The following is a 16,215-nucleotide window of genomic DNA, read 5'->3' on the forward strand; positions in this document are numbered from 1 at the left end:
TAAGGGCACTTTAAGGGCGCATTCCCATAGATTTTAAATCGATCTATCCCCGTGGGGAGTCTCACTAGATTACTGTCAGATAATCCGGCTTAAGCTGTAAGGGGGTAATTAACTTTCGTGCCCGCTCGGCTGACAGCTATTTAGCGTGAACCCCCAGGGAGTTAGGTCGATCTAGTTGGATCGATCTAATCTCTGGGAATGGGGTCTAAGTGATTTCAAGATTAAGTCGTAAGACAGTATCACAAAGAATGACCAACAACTAATAATTTCTGACGGTTAGCTTTGTATTAATTGGTAGTGATAAAAATATGTACATTTCTTTACTTACGTGTACACTGTAATGACGCTTATTGAAGAAGGGAAAGCCTGCTCTAAGTAATTTAACCCTGAGGCAGACAGAATGCCGCTGCCTTCTACTAATCCAACCCCAACGCAACTGGTTCGGGTTATATGTAGTTCTGTCTCTAGCGTTTCGACCAAATGGGTACAGCCGTGCGGTGCCCCACCATTGGCTTTCTGGCGATGTGGTAGTTGCAATTGTGGCAGTGGTCGTCTCAACCATGGATGAGGAACTGGAAAACCAACTAGCAGAGTCTGATATGATGTTTATTGATAAGTTTGCAGAGCTTTCAAGCATTGATGTGGAGTTTCCAAAATATGTGTCCAAGGCTGAGGATGAATATGATGAGGTCAGATTGATATCAGTTAAACTGCTTTCCAAATAGCAAGATGCTGTTTCTTCAATTGCAGATGTTGGAGTTGAGCTGCTTTCCGCAAAGAACGGTGCACTTTCACTTGCAGATGGCATATATGTAATCGAAATGCTTGGTAAGCATGGAGTTAAAATGCTCCCAGACTCTGAATATGAAAGAATCCAACTGCTTTCCAGGGTCAAGGATGATGGTGAGTTGTTCTCAGAAGATATAAATGATGCAAAGGAACTGCCTGACAAGGGCTGGAATGGTGCTGAACTAAAAAGTTCCAAATGTGATATAGCAGAGCTGCCAGACAAGGAGTGGTGTGATGCTGAAATACTTTCAGACACCGTTGGTGTTCGAATAAAACTGCTTGACATCAAAAAGTGTGAAACTGAACTATATTCAGACCCTAAAGACGTTGGTATTGAACTACTTGACAAGAAGTAGTAAGATGCTGAACTGCTTACTGTCACTGGTGGTGTTGGAATTGAGCTGCTTGACCACGAGTAGTAAGATGCTAAACTACTGTCAGACACCGTTGATGTTGATATTGAGTAGCTTGGTAAAACGTGTGATGCTAAACTACTCTCAGGCATAGCTGATGTTGGAAAAAAGATTCTTGACGAGTCATGATGTGATGCTGAACTCCTCACAGTCATCAATGATGTTGGAATTGAGCTGCTTGCCATGGAGGAGTATGATGGTGAACTACTCACAGACACTGATGATGTTGAAACAGAGCTGCTTGACAAGTAGTATGAAAATGAACTGCTTGCAGACATTGTTGATGTTGGCGTTGAGCTGCTTGACAAGAAGTAATATGATGCTGAACTTCTCACAGACATCAATGATGTTGGAATTGAGCTGCTTGACAAGTAATATGATAATGAACTGCTTGCAGATACCGATGATGTTGGAATTGAGCTGCTTGCCAAGGAGGAGTATAATGTTGGACTACTCACAGACACTAATGATGTTGAAACTGAGCTACTTAACGAGGAGTATGACGCTGAACTGCTTACAGACACAGATGATGTTGGTTTTGAGCTACTTGACAAGTAGTATGATGCTGAACTGGTCACAGACACAGATGATGTTGGTGTTGAGCTACTTGACAAGTAGTATGATGCTGAACTGGTCACAGGCACAGATGATGTTGGTGTTGAGCTACTTGACAAGTAGTATGATGGTGAACTGCTCACAGATACAGATGATGTTGGTGTTGAGCTACTTGACAAGTAGTATGATGCTGAACTGCTTGCAGATACCGATGTTTTTGGAAATAAGCTATTTGACAAGGAGTATGATGCCGAACTGCTTGCAGATACCAATGATGTTGGTGTTGAGCTACTTGACAAGTAGTATGATGCTGAACTGATTGCAGATACCAATGATGTTGGTGTTGAGCTACTTGACAAGTAGTATGATACCGAACTGCTTGCAGATTCCAATGATGTTGGTGTTGAGCTACTTGACAAGTAGTATGATGCTGAACTGATTGCAGATACCAATGATGTTGGTGTTGAGCTACTTGACAAGTAGTATGATCCCGAACTGCTTGCAGATACCAATGATGTTGATGTTGAGCTACTTGACAAGTAGTATGATGCCGAACTGCTTGCAAATACCAATGATGTTGGTGTTGAGCTACTTGACCAGTAGTATGATGCTGAACTACTTGCAGATACCGATGTTGTTGGAAATGAGCTGATTGACAAGTAGTGTGATGCTGAACTGATTGCAGATACAGATGATGTTGGTGTTGACCTACTTGACAAGTAGTATGATACCGAACTGCTTACAGAAACCGATGATGTTGGAATTGAGCTGCTTGACATGGAGAAGTGTGATGGTGAACTGTCTGCAGATACTGATGAGGTTGGTGTTGAGCTACTGAACAAGTAGTATGATGCTGAACTGCTTGCAAATACCGATAATGTTGGAAATGAACTGCTTGACAAGTAGAATGATCCCGAACTGCTTGCAGATACCAATGACGTTTCTGTTGAGCTACTTGACAAGTAGTATGATGCTGAAATGCTTTCAGATACCGATGATGTTGGTGTTGAGCTGCTTGCCAAGGAGGAGTATAATGTTGGACTACTCACAGACACTAATGATGTTGAAACTGAGCTACTTAACGAGTAGTATGATGCTGAACTGCTCACAGATACAGATGATGTTGGTGTTGAGCTACTTGACAAGTAGTATGATGCTGAACTGCTCAAAGACACAGATGATGTTGGTGTTGAGCTACTTGACAAGTAGTATGATGCTGAACTGGTCACAGTCACAGATGATGTTGGTGTTGAGCTACTTGACAAGTAGTATGATGGTGAACTGCTCACAGATACAGATGATGTTGGTGTTGAGCTACTTGACAAGTAGTATGATGCTGAACTGCTTGCAGATACCGATGTTTTTGGAAATAAGCTATTTGACAAGTAGTATGATGCCGAACTGCTTGCAGATACCAATGATGTTGGTGTTGAGCTACTTGACAAGTAGTATGATGCTGAACTGCTTGCAGATACCGATGATGTTGGAAATAAGCTACTTAACAAGTAGTATGATGGTGAACTGCTCACAGATACAGATGATGTTGGTGTTGAGCTACTTGACAAGTAGTATGATGCTGAACTGATTGCAGATACCAATGATGTTGGTGTTGAGCTACTTGACAAGTAATATGATCCCGAACTGCTTGCAGATACCAATGATGTTGATGTTGAGCTACTTGACAAGTAGTATGATGCCAAACTGCTTGCAAATACCAATGATGTTGGTGTTGAGCTACTTGACCAGTAGTATGATGCTGAACTACTTGCAGATACCGATGTTGTTGGAAATGAGCTGATTGCAGATACAGATGATGTTGGTGTTGAGCTACTTGACAAGTAGTATGATACTGAACTGCTTGCAGATACCGATGATGTTGGAACTGAGATGCTTGACATGGAGAAGTGTGATGGTGAACTGTCTGCAGATACTGATGAGGTTTGTGTTGAGATACTGAACAAGTAGTATGATGCTGAACTGCTTGCAAATACCGATAATGTTGGAAATGAACTGCTTGACAAGTAGAATGATCCCGAACTGCTTGCAGATACCAATGACGTTCCTGTTGAGCTACTTGACAAGTAGTATGATGCTGAAATGCTTGCAGATATTGATGATGTTGGTGTTGAGCTGCTTGCCAAGGAGGAGTATAATGTTGGACTACTCACAGACACTAATGATGTTGAAACTGAGCTACTTAACGAGTAGTATGATGCTGAACTGCTCACAGATACAGATGATGTTGGTGTTGAGCTACTTGACAAGTAGTATGATGCTGAACTGCTCAAAGACACAGATGCTGTTGGTGTTGAGCTACTTGACAAGTAGTATGATGCTGAACTGCTCACAGACTCAGATGATGTTGGTGTTGAGCTACTTGACAAGTAGTATGATGCTGAACTGCTCACAAACACAGATGATGTTGGTGTTGAGCTACTTGACAAGTAGTATGATGCTGAACTGCTTGCAGACACAGATGATGTTGGTGTTGAGCTACTTGACAAGTAGTATGATGCTGAACTGCTTGCAGACACAGATGATGTTGGTGTTGAGCTACTTGACAAGTAGTATGATGCTGAACTGCTTGCAGATACCGATGATGTTGGAAATAAGCTACTTAACAAGTAGTATGATGGTGAACTGCTCACAGATACAGATGATGTTGGTGTTGAGCTACTTGACAAGTAGTATGATGCTGAACTGCTTGCAGATACCGATGTTTTTGGAAATAAGCTACTTGACAAGTAGTATGATGCTGAACTGCTTGCAGATACCAATGATGTTGGTGTTGAGCTACTTGACAAGTAGTATGATGCTGAACTGATTGCAGATACCAATGATGTTGGTGTTGAGCTACTTGATAAGTAGTATGATACTGAACTGCCTGCAGATAGCAATGATGTTGGTGTTGAGCTACTTGACAAGTAGTATGATGCTGAACTGATTGCAGATACCAATGATGTTGGTGTTGAGATACTTGACAAGTAGTATGATGCCGAACTGCTTGCAGATACCAATGATGTTGGTGTTGAGCTACTTGACAAGTAGTATGATGCTGAACTGATTGCAGATACCAATGACGTTGGTGTTGAGCTACTTGACAAGTAGTATGATGCTGAACTGATTGCAGATACCGATGATGTTGGAAATAAGCTACTTGACAAGTAGTATAATGGTGAACTGCTCACAGACATCGATGATGTTGGTGTTGAGCTACTTGACAAGTAGTATGATGGTGAACTGCTCACAGATACAGATGATCTTGGTGTTGAGCTACTTGACCAGTAGTATGATGCTGAACTGCTTGCAGATACCGATGTTGTTGGAAATGAGCTACTTGACAAGTAGTGTGATGCTGAACTGATTGCAGATACTGATGATGTTGGAAATGAGCTACTTGACAAGTAGTATGATGCCGAGGTGCTTGCAGTCACTGAAGATGTTGTAAATGAGCTGCTTATCAAAGAGAAGTGTGATACTAAACTACTCTCAACCACAGTTGATGTTGGTGTTGAGCTCCCTGATAAGGAGTAGTAAGATCCTGACGTACTCTCAAGTAAAGTTGATGTTGGAATAAAGTTGCTTGAGAAGAAGAAATGTGATGCTGAAATACTGTCAGACATTGCTGTTGTTGGAAAAAAGCTACTTGATGAGTCAAGGTGTGATCCTGAACTCCTCGCAGACACTGGTGATGTTGAAACTGAGCTGCTTAACATGTAGTATAATGCCAAACTGCTCGCAGGCACAGTTGATGTTGGAATTGAGCTGCTTGACAAGGAGTATGATGTTGAACTGCTTGCAGATGCCGATGATTTTGGAATTGAGCTGCTTGACAAGTAGTATGATGTTGAACTGCTTGCAGATACCGATGATGTTGGAAATGAGCTACTTGACAAGTAGTATGATGCCGAGGTGCTTGCAGTCACTGAAGATGTTGGAAATGAGCTGCTTATCAAAGAGAAGTGTGATACTAAACTACTCTCAACCACAGTCGATGTTAGTGTTGAGCTCCTGGACAAGGAGTAGTAAGATCCTGACGTACTCTCAAGTAAAGTTGATGTTGGAATAAAGTTGCTTGAGAAGAAGAAATGTGATGCTGAACTACTGTCAGAAACTGCTGTTGCTGGAAAAAAGCTACTTGATGAGTCAAGGCGTGATCCTGAACTCCTTGCAGACACTGGTGATGTTGAAAATGAGCTGCTTAACATGTAGTATGATGCTGAACTGCTCACAGACATTGAAGATATTGACACTAAGCTGCTTGACAAGTAGTATGATGCTGAACTGCTTGTAGACACTGTTGATGTTGGTACTGAGCTGCTTGACAAGTAGTATGAAGCTGAAGTTCTTGCAGATACCGATGATATTGGAAATGAGCTGCTTGACAAGTTGTATGATGCTGAACTACTTGCAGATACCGTTGGTGTTGGAAATGAGCTGCTTGACAAGTAGTATGATGCAGAACTGCTTGCAGATACCAGTGATGTTGGTGTTGAGCTACTTGACAAGTAGTATGATGCTGAACTGCTTGCAGATACCGATGATGCTGGAATTGAGCTGCTTGACAAGTAGTAAGATGCTGAACTGCTTGCAGATACCGATGATGTTGGAAAAGAGCTGCTTGACAAGTAGTATGATGCCGAACTGCTTGCAGATCCTAATGATGTTAGAACAGAGCTGCTTGACAAGTAGTATGATGTCGAACTCCTTGCAGACACTAATGATGTTGGAATTGAGCTGCTTGACAAGTAGTATGATGCCGTACTGCTCTCAGGTAAAGTTGATGTTGAAATAAAGCTGCTCGACAAGAAGATGTGTGATGCTGAACTACTCTCAGACATTGCTGTTGTTGGAAAGAACCTACTTGATGAGACACGGTGTGATGCTGAGCTCCTCACAGACATGAATGATGTTGGAACTGAGCTGCTTGACAAGTAGTTTGATGCTGAACTACCCTCAGACACAGATGATGTTTGCATAAAGCTGCTTGACCATGACTCTTCATAACTCTTCGAAAAGGTGTATGATGCTGAATTTTCTGTAGAAACTGTTGGCATAGAGCTGCTGCCTAAGGTGTTATATGAAGTCCGGCTGCTTGCAGACACTGAATATGATGTACCCACAGTGCTTGCCAAAGAGGAGTATAATGCTGAATTACTTGTAGACATCGAAAATGATGGAATCACACTGCTTGCCAAGGAGTCTGCTGCGTAAATGCTAGTAGTCGTCCAATAGGATGGGATAGAGCTGCTTGTCAAGGAGTAAGATGCTAAAATGCTCTCAAATGTCGACTCTGAAGGAATCAAGCTGCTTGTCTGATATGGATTTGACGTTGTTTCACTTGAAAAATATATGTAGTCTGATAAAGTTGGACTGTCTGTCGAAGAGGAAAGGCTTGAGAAATCTGAAATTTAAAGAAAATCATTTTCATACAATTTATGCCTCAAAAGTACTATATTTAAGATAACATTAAACAAGAATTGTTGCTCAGATGCTTGAATATTTGCTAAAGGATATCTAAAAATATATGTCCCCCTTCATGTTAAAAGAAAATACAGCGTTAGCAAAATTAATTTGTCTATGCCCGTACTGCAATTGTTTCTCATCAATACATACACTGCTTTTCAGCTCTATGCAACAAGAGTATTACTACTACGGAAATTTCTATATACATGTATTTGTATTAATGTTCGCGTTCTTTAATATAGCATACACGATTTTCTTTCTCCTTACTTTGACAGATATGATCGTCACATCCAGGAGCAAAACAGTGACAGGAGCCGTTGGTGTTAATACAAATGTCACTACAACCGCCGTTATTGAAAGCACATTCATTTACATCTGCAATATACAATATACAATATTACGAAATGCAGAATGAGCACTATAATCATTCAAAAGAACCTTAATGCAATTAGAGAGTCCATTAAAGTGGTCTGAGAGTCGGCGTCTATTGGAAAACATACTTCCGTAATCAAGTGACTAATATGATGTATAGTATTTGTAAATACATACAGAGTATAGTAAAAACTACACTGTCAAAATTAGTATGCCAAGTGGTTAATACAGTGTAATGTTCAGGGTCACAGAAAATTACCTTCACAACCTGAGGTATTGGAATCGAACTTGTATCCAGCTGGGCAACCTGTTCTGTTACAATTAACACAGGGGGTGACCTCTGATATATAATAAAAAGTCCAACATAATGTCTGTATTCATTCGATGTTATGTGTTTATAGTATCATAATATCGTCATACACTCATTGGTAAAAAAGTGCATATGCTTTTCATGTTACACCACCAACAAATTTGGGTTATCGAAATGGGAATAGGTAACTTTATTTTTTTAATATATTTTAATGCTGTGACATATATGTAATCCTCCCTAATAACAAAAAGTAAATATATTTTCGCATTAGAAATGTCTTACCAAAACAATAGGCTTCCGGACATGCCACCGTCGGACTTAGATAGTAGACCATAAATTCTGTGCAATTTTTAATTTGCACTGGAAGCAAGGACTCGCAGCAGCTGTAAGGAGACCCAACGCATGCGTCTAAGGTAACCATGGCACCCGCTTGTATAGTAGTGTTGGCTGAACCAAAAGATGCAGACATAGTTTGAAAACATACCATAAAATTTAGAGATCCCTCCCCGCATGCCACAAAAATAGAATAAAAGGCCATTTTCCAAAAAATTTGAATTATAAAAAAATATGAAAAAATTTTATAATAATAATAATATCACTTCATGTAAAAGAGGTTCTTATAGCTCACTTTCATAGGGAGCATTCACATCAAGAGGAGCCAGGGTCTAGTAAGGCCACGACCTAAATATGGCGGACCTACTGGATTACAGGATTAAGCGGTTTCCCTTTCATGTACCTTGTAGGTCCGCTATATTTAGGTTGCCATCTTATTAGACCTCGCCTCTTCTCGATGTGAATGCTCCCAGATTTGTAAAAACTTTTAAATTGCTCTTTTAGAACCGATCATAAATTTTGATATTTATTATTTTTTCTTTTTGTTCACTGCGGAAGCCGAAACACGTTTTTTGCTGTTTTGCTCCCCTTACTGAGGATAATATCTGTGGCCTTTTCTAAGTTTATGATACTCACTTGTATTCACCCAAACAGGTCCAGTGGTCCCACAAGCCGGTGACCCAGGACAGAAGGTAGGTAGATGAAAAATGGCGGAGTGACCTATCTTATACCAAGTCTTCGACAGTGTAGAGTCACAGTTAGGGTCTGCGGTGAAGTTCGTATTATTTGTGCTCCTCTCAAAACCCACCGTAAGTTCCGTGTTGATTTGACATGGATCAAAGGCTGAATAACAAAGAAGGCCAGACAAATATGATAAGGTAGTTATAACAGGTGCGACCCACAATGAGCTTGAGGAGATGAATAGCAACCATTCTAGATATATATCGTTTGTAAAAAAATATATATATATTTTCCATCTACCAACCTTGTTTGCAGGAAGTGGCGTCTTAACAAAAAAACATCTGATTTGGCTCACTTTTTTATATTGTGTGTGTTCCATTAAAAGTTATGAAGAATACATGAAGATACCTGTATAATTTAATGCAAAATAACTTTCTTTAAAGAAAAAATATAACTTTTGAAACTGTTTTCGTCTTTGTTCGACGAGAATGACAATGTAAAGTGTTCAACATCTTTCATCACATTACTACTTAATTATTTTTGCAAATGTTACGAATTTTCAAAAAGCCCATAAAGCCTATATATAGCGCTGTCACCTGTTTTATTACATTGTGATATTCGAACCTTGGATTTTTACAGTGGCTTCATTGATCCTTTTTCACTACTATTGTAGCCAATATGGTCAGTAAATTTATGCTGTTCAGGGTACAGGTAGAAGTACGAGATATTGGGCTTTTTCTGTAACATGCACAAATGATATTTTTATCTACTTACCATGACAGGTGTGACCATCACAACCAAGCATAAAATTAGCCTCGTCGATACATTCACAATAGTAGGAGCCGATGGTATTACTGCAAATGTCACTACAACCGCCGTTGTTGACAGCGCATTCATCTATATCTGCAATATACATTGAAATATTGTCAATCTAAATAACTCAGTCAAAACCGTATCACAGTTGATTTGTGCACATTCCTGCATTCATTGTTGGTCGTTTTTCTATGAAAATTATTATTGGACTCATTAATACCTGTATACAGAAGGGCCATGAATCTAAAATTGCTCAATCTGTGGATTTGACGTGTAATCATTTTAGATTGATGGGTTTGATAATGATAAGAGACCAGCAACTTTTTATTACATATCTCCTTTAAGAATTGATAAGTGAATTGATTTTTCAAGAAAAAAATATGGTTAAGCCTATTAAGAGCACTCTAGACTGTTATAATGCATCATGATACATGTACCCAGATTTTCAGTGTGGCTTGATTGATTCATGTGAGCTGCTCTTCCACAAAAAATAGTCTGACAGCCTACAGTTTGTAAAAACAATAGTCAGAAAAGTGATGGAGCTGAGGCTAGACGTAATTAGCCCACGTGTTCTTTGATTTACATGTAGCTGACACAATTGTCATTACTTTATCTGCTTACCTTGACAAGTGTGACCGTCGTCTCCTAGCAAGAAACCAAACTCGTTACATTTGCAGTGGTAGGAGCCGTTGCTGTTAATGCAAATGTCACTACAACAGCCGTTACTTAGTGTGCATTCATTTATATCTGCAATATACAGTTTCAAAATGGTTTCAAGCAACCGAATTATCGTAAAAAAGTTCTTGCAAAATGTTAACGAGTAAATATGTCCACAAAGTCGGTTATGATCACCTTTAATATGACAGTTTGCGTGTTTCTAAACTGACAATGGGACAGTTTGTGCCTTTTGCCAAATTGCAGTGGGACTAACGTGGCCAAGTCCACATCTTTGTGTATCTATTGACCCTATTATTCATACATTTCCATTACTTGAATTGATGTCGTTTAGAAAGTTGTTATTGTGGTAACTGATGTATGTTTTCAGAGGTGCTTTTCACCAAAGTTTGATAAAAAAAACAAAGTAAAGCCATTTAGAAAACTGTCACCTCTTACTGTTTAATGCCATGGAAAATCGAAAAGGAAGGCAGTCTTACATTTGCAATACATGTATATTCAAGCAAAACCAAAGACATTATATTTGAGAGAATGCCCCACAGCTTACAAGTTTTGGTGGGTAAAACACGGCTCTAAACCTTATTATTCCAGTAATTTAAACTACGTTGCTATCTTTCCATCGAAAGTGTTGTACAATTGTTCCTTAATCCTAAGCGAATAATTATAACAAAATAATATTAAACACACCAATATTACTTGAGAAACAACTGAAAGACAGTTACTATTGGAAACTTTCTTCAATAATCATCCCACCATTGCTCTGTCCAGTATTTGTAAGTACACTAAAATTAAACTTAACCGGTGGGCGTAGTTTGCCAAGAGGTAAACTATGTTTAGGGTCAGAGAGAAAATTACCTTCACAACTCGAGGTATTGAAGTCATATCGGTATCCATCCGGGCATACCGTTCTGTTACAATCAACGCAGGGGGCCACCTCTGATGCATAATAAAGAAGTCCAGCTTAATGCCTGCATTCATTTGATGTTATGTTGTGTTTATAATATAAAAACATCATCATTCTTCATACACTCATTCGTAAAAATGTGCAAATACTTATCATATGTCATATTATCAACTGATCTGAGATATCAAATGAGAGTAGGTATTTTTTCTTTTAATTTCAGCTGTGTGTTTTCAGGCACTGTAACAATCATGTAATCATCTCTAACAATGAAAAGTTTCATGGTATTTCGCATTAGAAATGTCTTACCAAAACAATAGGCTTGTGGGCATGCCACCGTCGGACTTAGATAGTAGATCATAAAATCTGTGCAATTCTTAATTTGCACTGGCAGCAAGGACTCACAGCAGCTGTCAGGCGACCCAACACATGCTTCTAAGGTAACCATGGCGCCCGCTGGTATAGAGGTGTTGGCTGAAATAAAAGACGTAGACATGTTTTGAAAAGATACTGTCGAGTTTAGAAATCCCACCTCAAAACACCATAAAAAATAGAACAAAACGTTATATTAAACAGAAAATTCAAAAGATAAAAAAAAACAAAAAATAATCTTATAATAATAATAATAATAATAATAATAATAATAATAATATCACTTCATGTAAAACAGAGCTCCCCTAGATATGAACTTCAGGTTTGTAAAGACCCTTTTAATTGCCTTTTGATTGAATTTTGATGCTGAATTTTCTATGAAATTTTTCTGACCTGTACATCCGTAGGTAAGGTCTTTATTGCATAAACTGAAACACTTTTTTTTGCTGTATTGCTCTTCTTACTGAAGATAGGGTGGCCTTTCCTAAGTTAATGCTACTCACTTGTATTCACCCAAACAGGTCCAGTTGTCCCACAAGCCGGTGACCCAGGACAGCTGGTAGGCAGATGAAAAATGGTGGAGTGACCTATCTTATACCAAGTCTTCCACAGTGTAGAGTCACATTTAGGATCTGTTGTGAAGTTTGTATTATTAATGCTCCTCTCAAAACCCACCGTGAGTTCCGTGTTGATTTGACAAGGATCATAGGCTGAATAACGAAGAAGGCCAGACAAATAGGATAAGGTGGTTAAAATGTGACACACATTAGTTTGAGGATATATTTAGCAACCATCCTGGCTGGATACCATATGTTAATAAAATGTTACTTTAATTCCACAGCCCCTGTTTGCAGGGAGTGGCTTCTTGATAACAAACTTATCCAATTTGCCTCACTTATTTATATTTTGTGTCTTCCATTTAAAGTTAGTACCAATACACAAAAAATATATTCTAATGCAAAATAACTAATTGCTTTAGTTAAATAAATTAACATAAATTTTGAGATGGTTTTTCATTATTGTTCGATGAGAGTGACAACATCTTTTCATCACATTATACTAAATAAAAATTACGATTTTTCAAAAAGCCCATAAAGCCGGTTTCAGAGCACTGCCATCTGTTGTATTACATAGTGATATTTATACCCTGGGTTTTAGAGCGGCTTCATCAGTCCTTCTTCACTTACTCTATGAAAAATAAAAGCTGATCAGCCAACTATTTATAGACAATATGGTCAGAAAAGCATTGAAGCTCAGGGAAGTCGTACGAGCTATTCGGCTCTTTTCTATACAATAATGACATTTTTCCACCTACTTACCTTGGCAAGTGTGACCATCGCATCCAAGCATAAAATCAGCCTCGTTACATTCACAGTAGAAGGAGCCCATGGTGTTACTGCAAATGTCACTACAACCGCCGTTATTGACAGTGCATTCATCTATATCTGCAATATACATTATGGGAATATTGTCAACCTAATTAGCTCCGCCAAGGCCGTGGAATTTTATACCCTCCCATACCCATATTGGTAATTGTTCTGAAAATTAAAGTTATTAATGTACTGACTAATATCTGCAAGCAACAGAATCAAGCTGCTGTAATTCTAAAAAATTGTTTAATCTGTGATAATCCTCTAAAATTGATAAGTTTAATGATGATAAGTTTCCAGCAACTTTTTATCACACTCAAACAAATTTATAAGTGAACTGATTTTTCAAAAAGAAAAATATTGTTAAGTCTATTTAGAGCACCCTAAATTGCTATAATGCATCACGAAACATGTACCAGATTTTCAAAGTGGCTTGATTGATCCTTGTTAACTGCTGTTGCCAAAAAAGACGCTTACAGTCACACATTTGTAAAACAATGGTCAGAAAAGTTATGAAGCTGAGGATAGACGTACGTAGCCTACGTGTTCTTTTACTTAGAATACTCAATTATCATTTCTTTATCTGCTTACCTTGACAAGTGTGACCGTCATCTCCAAGAAAGAAACCAGCCTCGTTACATTTGCACTGGTAGGAGCCGTTGGTATTAATGCAAATGTCACTACAACCGCCGTTATTGACAGCGCATTCATTAATATCTGCAATATGTATTATTAAAATATTGTCAGTCTAACAAGCTCGGACAAGACCGTATCGCAAGGGATTTTTACTTGCACCAATACTCATTGTTGGTCATTGTTCTGAAATTATAATTATTATTGAACTCAATAATATTTGAATGCAGAAGGGTTATGAATGTAAAATTGGTCCATCTGTGGATTTGTCATTAATTGCCTTTGATTTATGGGTTTGATAATGATAAGTGTCTAGCAACTTTTCATCACACATCTCCTGAAACAAATTGAACAATGTATTGATTTTTCAAAAAGAAAAATATGGTTGAGCCTATTTAGAGCACTGAAAAATTATATTGCATTATAATATGTACCTAGATTTTTAGTGGCTTGATTGTATCTTTGTTAACTTCAACAAAGAACGAGGCTGACAGCTACACGTTAGCAAAAACAATGTTCAGAAAAGTTATGAAACTACATGTAAGGCTAGAGCTACGTGTCCTACGTGTTCTTTATATATAGCATACGTTAGTGCCATTCCTTCCTCTGCTTACCTTGACAAGTGTGACCATCGCTTTCAAGCAAGAAACCAGCCTCTTTACATTTGCAGTGGTAGGAGCCGTTGGTGTTAATGCAAATGTCACTACAACAACCGTTCATGACGGCACATTCATTTATATCTACAATATACGGTATAAACATGCTGTCAATGTTACACAATAACATAAAAAAAACTTTCAAAATTTTAACGAGTGGATATGTCCACAAAGGAGGTGATGATTACCATTAATATTACAGTTTTGCGTGTTTCTAAGTTGACAATGGGACAGTTTGTGCCTCTGGTCAAATTGCAGTGTGACTAATGCGGTTTAGTCCACATCTTTGTGTATCCATTGACCCTTTTATTTATACATGTTCATGCTAAAAATCGACGTTGTTCAGATAGTTGTTATTGTGTAAACTGATGTATGTTTGAAGAGGTGCGTTTCACCAAAATAAAACAGAAAATAAAGTCTTTTTGAACACTCTCATCCCTCACTGTTTAGTGCTATGGGAATTCGGAAAGGAAGGCAATCTTGCATTCGTAATCAATTCAGGCAAAACTAAAGATATTATATTTGAAAGATTACCCTACAGCTTAAAAGTTTGGGTGGGTAAAACACGGCTGTAAACCTTATAATTCCAGTGGTTTAAACTACGTTGCTATCTTTCCATCGAAGGTGTGGTACAATTGTTCCTTTATCTTAACTAATATCAAACATCGGTGACCCAGGACAGGTGGTAGGCAGGTGAAAAATGGCGGAGTGACCTATTTTATACCAGGTCCTCAGCAGTGTAGAGTCACATTTAGGGTCTGCAGTGAAGTTCGCATAATTTGTGCTCCTCTCAAAACCAACCATGAGATCCGTGTTGATTTGACAAGGATCAAAGGCTGAATAACAAAAAGACCAGACTAATATGATAAGGTGGTTAAAAAGTGTGACCCACACTGAGCTTGAAGAGATGTTTAGCAACCATGCTAGTTAGATATCATATGTTTAAAAAACAAAATAATTTTTAGTCTATAAGCCCTATTTGCAGGGAGTTGCGTCTTGATAACAAAATTATCTGATTTATCTTACTTGTTTTCGTTTTTGTTCGATAAAAGTGACAATATAAAGTGGTTAACATTTTTTATCACATTATACTACTTTAAAAATTTGAGAAATGTTACAATTTTTCAAAAAGCCCATAAAACCGGTTTCAGAGCACTGCCATCTGTTGTATTACATAGTGATATTTATACCCTGGATCTTAGAGCGGCTTCATCGGTTATTCTTCGCTACACTTCCAAAAATAAAAGCTGATCAGCCAACCATTTATAGACAATATGGTCAGAAAAGCAATGAAGCTCAGGGAAGTCGTGCGAGACATTCGGCTCTTTTCTACACAATATTCATATTTTTCCACCTACTTACCTTGACAAGTGTGACCATCGCATCCAAGCATTAAATCAGCCTCGTAACATTCGCAATGGTAGGAGCCGATGGTGTTACTGCATATTTCACTACAACCGCCGTTATTGACAGTGCATTCATCTATATCTGCAATATATATTATAAAAATAATACCGCTCAAACTAAACATCAATATTTCCTAGTTTCAGCGAGTTAATGCATCCATAAATTCGGTGATGATAACTTATAATCATACTGTTTTGCATTTTTCGGAACTTATCATTAGATCTTTTGTCAAATTAAGGGCGATGATAAGTGATAAGTGTCCAGCAACTTTTCATCACATATCCCCTCAAACTAATTGACAAATGTATTGATTTTTCAAAGAGAAAGATATAGCAAAGCCTATTTAGAGCACTCTAGGCTGTTATAATCCAACATGATACATGTACCAATATTATTAAAGTGGCTTGATTGTTCCTTGTTAATTGCTCTTGCCGAAAAAGAGGTTGACAGCCACAAATTCGTAAAGACA

The 16,215-nt window shown here is 38.3% G+C and overlaps 1 protein-coding gene across 2 annotated transcripts in view; it reads right to left on the reverse strand.

The window, feature by feature from the left end:
* LOC106177180 (uncharacterized) overlaps positions 1-16,215 on the reverse strand; it is a 51,970-nt gene that overhangs the window by 23,715 nt on the left and 12,040 nt on the right. Inside the window, exons 14-27 of one of the 2 annotated variants that reach the window (XM_086996484.1) lie at positions 15,702-15,827; positions 14,298-14,423; positions 13,642-13,767; positions 13,000-13,125; positions 12,184-12,390; positions 11,618-11,782; positions 11,263-11,343; positions 10,354-10,479; positions 9,694-9,822; positions 8,875-9,081; positions 8,188-8,352; positions 7,855-7,935; positions 7,491-7,598; positions 329-7,161 (exon numbers count right to left, since the gene is read on the reverse strand). In XM_086996484.1, the coding sequence (XP_086852610.1) occupies positions 329-7,161; positions 7,491-7,598; positions 7,855-7,935; positions 8,188-8,352; positions 8,875-9,081; positions 9,694-9,822; positions 10,354-10,479; positions 11,263-11,343; positions 11,618-11,782; positions 12,184-12,390; positions 13,000-13,125; positions 13,642-13,767; positions 14,298-14,423; positions 15,702-15,827 (8,606 nt within the window). The remainder of the gene's footprint in view (positions 1-328; positions 7,162-7,490; positions 7,599-7,854; positions 7,936-8,187; positions 8,353-8,874; positions 9,082-9,693; positions 9,823-10,353; positions 10,480-11,262; positions 11,344-11,617; positions 11,783-12,183; positions 12,391-12,999; positions 13,126-13,641; positions 13,768-14,297; positions 14,424-15,701; positions 15,828-16,215) is intronic. The other variant, XM_086996485.1, reaches the window with a different exon arrangement.

Source organism: Lingula anatina, chromosome 10 (genome assembly GCF_051362555.1).
Source record: "Lingula anatina isolate TDL-2025a chromosome 10, LinAna3.0, whole genome shotgun sequence".
NCBI lineage: Eukaryota > Metazoa > Brachiopoda > Lingulata > Lingulida > Lingulidae > Lingula > Lingula anatina.